Raw genomic sequence first — 5,683 nt, forward strand, 5'->3', positions numbered from 1 at the left:
TTATTCTTTGTAAGCCTAGTACTTATTCTATCGGTCTCTTTTGCCGAACCGCTAAGTTACGGGGACGTAAACACACCAGCATCGGTTGTCAAGCGATGTTGTGGGGACAAACACAGACACGCAAACATATACACACACATACATATATATACATATATACGACGGGCTTCTTTCAGCTTCCGTCTACCAAATCCACTCACAAGGCTTTGGTCGGCCCGAGGCTATAGTAGAAGACGCTTGCCCAAGGTGCCACGCAGTGGGACTGAACCTGGAACCATGTAGTTGGTAAGCAAGCTACTTACCACACAGCCACTCCTACGCCTATAAAGTTATCATTCTACTTTGATCATAAGGTCTACTCAATCAGGACTGACCCGGGGTTAAACAATACCAACAACACAACACAGTGCAATGATTATAATATTTGAAATCATGACCTACAAAAACGAAATCCAACACTTTGTATACTCAGTTCTCGTATATATTATAAAACATAAATACATTATGTTCTTCAAAAATTCTCTCTCTCTCTTTCTTTCCCTTTTCTTCCTCTTTCCTGTTTAAACGAACTTTCAATTAATTAAATTAAATATCTCAATAAATATCTTCTACTTTACAGGACAAGAATTAAGCTTAATTTAACAATATTTTTTTTCTTGAATCAATGCTTAATTGCTTCTTCAAGTTTTAATTATAGAATAGACTTCAATAATACACCACACTAGTTACTGATAAGTTTTCATAGCCATAAGAGGCATAACTATACTTGCATATAAGGAAACAAATTTGCTTTGCTTCCAAATGGTCTTGAGTTCTATCGAATTGTGTGGCACTTCAGGGAAGTGTCTTCTGTGGCATTAGGTCAACCAATGCTCTGTGAGTGAAATTCATAGATGTAAATTGTATGGAAGCCTGTCGTATGTGCATGCATGTGTGTGTATGTGTGCATGTGCATGATAACATATATACACATATGTATATGTGTGTGAATATGAGTGTCTGTGAAAATGTTTACTTTCAGCGTCTTTAAAATATATTGTGCGAAAATAAAATTAAAAGAAAAACGGTGATGCTTGTTGGCATCCTCTGCTGACAAATTTTCCTGTAGCTCAGTGCTTTCAATAATTGTTGTTGCTGGCACTCGGTCGCTTACGACGACGAGGGTTCCAGTTGATCCGCTCAACGGAACAGCCTGCTCGTGAAATTAACGTGCAAGTGGCTGCGCACTCCACAGACACGTGTACCCTTAACGTAGTTCTCGGGGATATTCAGCGTGACAGTGTGACAAGGCTGACCCTTTGAATTACAGGCACAACAGAAACAGGAAGTAAGAGTGAGAGAAAGTTGTGGTGAAAGAGTACAGCAGGGTTCGCCACCATCCCCTGCCAGAGCGTCGTGGAGCTTTAGGTGTTTTCACTCAATAAACACTCACAATGCCCGGTCTGGGAGTCGAAACCGCGACCCTATGACCGCGAGTCCGCTGCCCTAACCACTGGGCCATTGCACCTCCACGCTTTCAATAATAAATGGAATAAAAAAAAAAAAAGAAGAAAAATGCCATTACTTGAAAAACTGATGGTTAGTGACAGGAAGAGCTGTAAAACAACGTCTTTGTATATATTTACCCAACCCATGCTAGCATGAAGAAACATGTCAAATGAATGAATAACAGCAAAGGAGATAGTATTAGAATGCCACAAGTTTATGGATTTGCTTGTGTGACTACATTTCCCAGCATTCTTGTTTATTATGAACTTACAAACTAGTGTGTTTATTTCATCAAAAATGACTAACAATTCTATTAATTATAGAAAATGGTGCATCTACTTAAAACAAAGGGTGAGGGCTATTGACAAATTTCTTACTTAAAGACTTTGCACTTTGTGTTTAATAATAAAATATTACCAAGAATTTGTAAATGTATGCACAAGCATGGCTGGGTGATTAAGAAGCTTGCTTTGCAGCCATGTGGCTGTAGGTTCAGTCCCACTGCATGGCAACTAGGGCAAGTGCTTACCATTATAGCACCAATAACTCTGAGCTGACCAGAGTCTTTGTAAATGAATTTGGTAGACAGAAACTTTGTGGAAGTGTATGTGTGTGCCCTTGTTACATAGTAGTTCCACAAAGAAGTTGATAGAAGTACCAGACTTTAAAAAAATAAGTATTAGGGTCGACCTGTTTGACTAAACTTTTCTAAGTGGTGCCCCAGCATGGTCACAGTCTAATGACAGGAACAAATAAAAGATGTGGTAAAGCATGCCACCCACCAAAACTGATGAGGCACAACAATATATAAGCACATAGACAGATATCTGTGCCATCAAAGTGACAGTTCTCTTTCGAACATTTTATACTAAGCCATTGAATGGTTTAATGCCAAATTATAAAAAAATAATTAAAAATAGTTACTATATTTATAAAAGATAGAATGATTTACATGTAATGATCATTATTCCAGAAGTTCTTTTATCAGAATATTCATAATAAAATTTAAGAGTTCCATAAAAATTTACTTGTTTTCCATTGCTATTTATCAGTATATTAAGATTGCTCTTATTTCTTGTCCTGCTTAGCAACACTTTTCCAACCCACTCTCATTTGAAGTTACTCTCAAGCACTCTTTCCCTGTTTGTCACAACAAGCAGTATGATAAGTACCTCATCCTTCTACTTACTTTCATTTTACTTGTCATACTACCATTCACTATTTACTTGTTGTTCAACAGCCTCCTGCTTTCAATGATCTCGTTAATGTGACAATAAATATACATATCGTTATATGTGAATGACATAATTACATTACTATTTTCAATACATTGTTAGGAATTGGCTAAAGTATAGGATTACTGTTATACATGAATGTATGATACATTATTCCTCAATTTGACCTCTATAAGGTTGCCTGGCCTTTGAGAAATAGCAGTTATATATCCCTCGTATAACACTGTCATCATTAAAAAAAGAAAGACACATTAGATAATCTACTTTGATCAAGGATGACCTGAAGTTAAACAACAAAGAATTATTTCAGCGAATCTAGTAGACAAGTAATTGCAGTCTGAGGAAGGGCATTGACCAACAAATTTAAAACAATAAAAAGGAAACAACAACAACAATAGCAGCAGCAGCAGATATTTTTTTAAATACATGATTTATTACTTTTTACTTTTCATTTCACTACGCCTCTTAATATAATTTTCAATGAAGAGCCTGAAGAGGTTACAGGTGATTCCTCTCCTCCAACTATTATTTTGTTTTAATCTATTACATATATATATATATATATATATATATATATTTTTTTTTTTTTTTTTTTTTTAATCTATTTCTTTGCTGCTTACCTTGAACATGAATATACTGTTTGGTTGTTTTGAAGTCCTCTTTGTAATAGGTTTCATATTTTTCTGATACTTGTACCACTTCTGGAATAGGGATGACCAACGCTTCTGCAGTCCCGTAGACTTGTTGGGCAGAAAGAGCTCGTTGCAAATGATGCTCCTGAAAGGAATAGAAGTATTATACGTTAGAAAGAAATGTAGGCACTCCATTCACTAAGGCTGCTAGTTAATGGCTGCAAGCATACAAACTGAATCAATGTTCAAAAAAAAAAGTTATTCACACACTCAATTATCTAAAACATAAAACATTCATTGAGTGGTTCAGGCTTTTAATCTAATATTCTGTGGTTTTATCTTATATTACATTTTCCCTATCAACATATTCACAACTGTCTTTGACACCTGTTTCTGCACACAGAAACCAATAAGTCAATATTCTTACATGTATTTGTTTTGTACAGCTAAAAATTGAGCTGACAGCCTTTATGGAATTTCAATTATTTAAACTTATTTCAGTGAAGGAAACCATGCAGGACTAAAGCCTGCATGTATGTATACATGATTGCATATGTGATTCTAAAAGATTCCTATAATTGCCATTTAACCCAAAATAGATACCAAAATTCTATAGTGGTATATTATGGTTTCCCCTTTTGCTCCAGGCACTGCCTACTACTCCTAATATCCTCGTTTCTTTCCCAATTAAGGATTTCAATTCTGTCAATTCAATTTCATAACAAGATGGTTTTAATTTCATTTCTGAGGTTCTATTCTATTTTAGCCATCTGTAAAATCTGCTACAAACGTGGCACACACTAACACACACACTTTTTCATCTTTCCCACTACTCGGATACATTCTATCTAGTCTGGTATAAATAGTATGAAGTGTAAAATACTGTATTGGGCATATATTGTCTAGAGATTCTCAGCCAAATACTTGCAAAAAGCTATGATCATTTGCCATGTTTGACTTGTTCCAGAAAACATAGTGGATATTTATGTCTTGGGGATTTGTTCTTTAGTTGACTTCATTTTGTTTGTTGTACACATTAATAATTTAAATGGATTATCTGATAACTGTATCTAGTTGATTATGACGTTGTTCAAACCAATACTATAACTAAAGATAACTATTTTGACACTTGCTCCTGCACATTGAATTTGTAAATCAAAAGACAGTAGTTGGCAATCATTTTCCTTTCCATTGGTAGAAATTATGCAGCAAATTCAGCTGGTCTAAAAAGATTTAGATATCTTCCTGTACCAACTGAAAACTGAAGTTATCAACATATCCAAATGAAGATTTTTATTGTTAGTTATGATCTCCATAAAGCTACAATACTCAGAATGCTTCATATAAACTTTGTCTGCAATATATAATCTATAACCATTCTTACTAACTAAAGGTATAATTCATCTTTCAAGTGAGAAAAAAACTGTTCATATACAATGTATATATATTGACTTCATATTATCAAATGGTAATTTTAGTATTTCTGTGCCTTTTTCCAAGTCTGGTTAATTATTTCTACTCGTAGACTAACTCTCCTCAAACCTACTGAAATAAAAACAACTTTATTTCCGTTCATACCACAGCTTCATTGTTTCTTGAAAATCAGAAGTCATTTTCTAAGCTTAATAAATCACTTCTAAACGAAGTGAAACTTTAATGAGATTAGAGTCTATAGAATGCATATGTACCAATTTGAGATGGCGAAGAACTCTAAAAGGATTCTGAACTATATCACTGGCTGGATACTATAGTGTAATCAGCAATGTGGTTGCTTAGTAAGCAATCCATACATGGTTGAAATGATGTTAGCGAGCTCATAGTTTTTTCTGTCTCAAATTAGTGCTAATAATGTCAAATATCATTAAAAGTTATTTTTCTCAGGAAAAAGAAAAATGTCTTTGTTTAAAAGTCAGAAAGAATTCCTTGTGGCATATGTTCTGTCTGTTAGCACTCTAGTAATTAAATTCTGCCAACATCAACTTCACTTTCACTCATTTGGAACCAACAGATAAATACCAGTCCAGTCTAGTAATGAGCTCTTTTTCTCTCTCTCAAGCCACGGTCAAACCTAGAGAGGGATGGGCTCCATCAAGTTTTTAAATGGCCAAGATATACCACAAATCATGATCACACCTCCAAAATTCCATCAGAAGCTGATGGTTCAAGCTAAGGCATTCTTGGTCATTGTGATACACATCTCAAGTAGAGCTTTATTAGACTATCTTATTGTGTAACGCACCTTTCTAATTTAAAGTCATGTAAGGTTGTCTTTTTCTTCCCCAACCATTTTACCTTTTTAATTTATTAAATACCAGTTATATATATATA

At 34.6% G+C, this 5,683-nt stretch overlaps 1 protein-coding gene across 1 annotated transcript in view; it reads right to left on the bottom strand.

The window, feature by feature from the left end:
- Positions 1–5,683, bottom strand: part of LOC106869344 (enhancer of polycomb homolog 1) — a 143,820-nt gene that overhangs the window by 43,463 nt on the left and 94,674 nt on the right. Inside the window, exon 2 of the mRNA XM_052968432.1 lies at positions 3,291–3,500. Coding sequence (XP_052824392.1) covers positions 3,291–3,500 — 210 coding nt within the window. The remainder of the gene's footprint in view (positions 1–3,290; positions 3,501–5,683) is intronic.

The sequence above is a fragment of the Octopus bimaculoides genome, chromosome 6, assembly GCF_001194135.2.
Source record: "Octopus bimaculoides isolate UCB-OBI-ISO-001 chromosome 6, ASM119413v2, whole genome shotgun sequence".
Classification (NCBI taxonomy): Eukaryota; Metazoa; Mollusca; class Cephalopoda; order Octopoda; family Octopodidae; genus Octopus; species Octopus bimaculoides.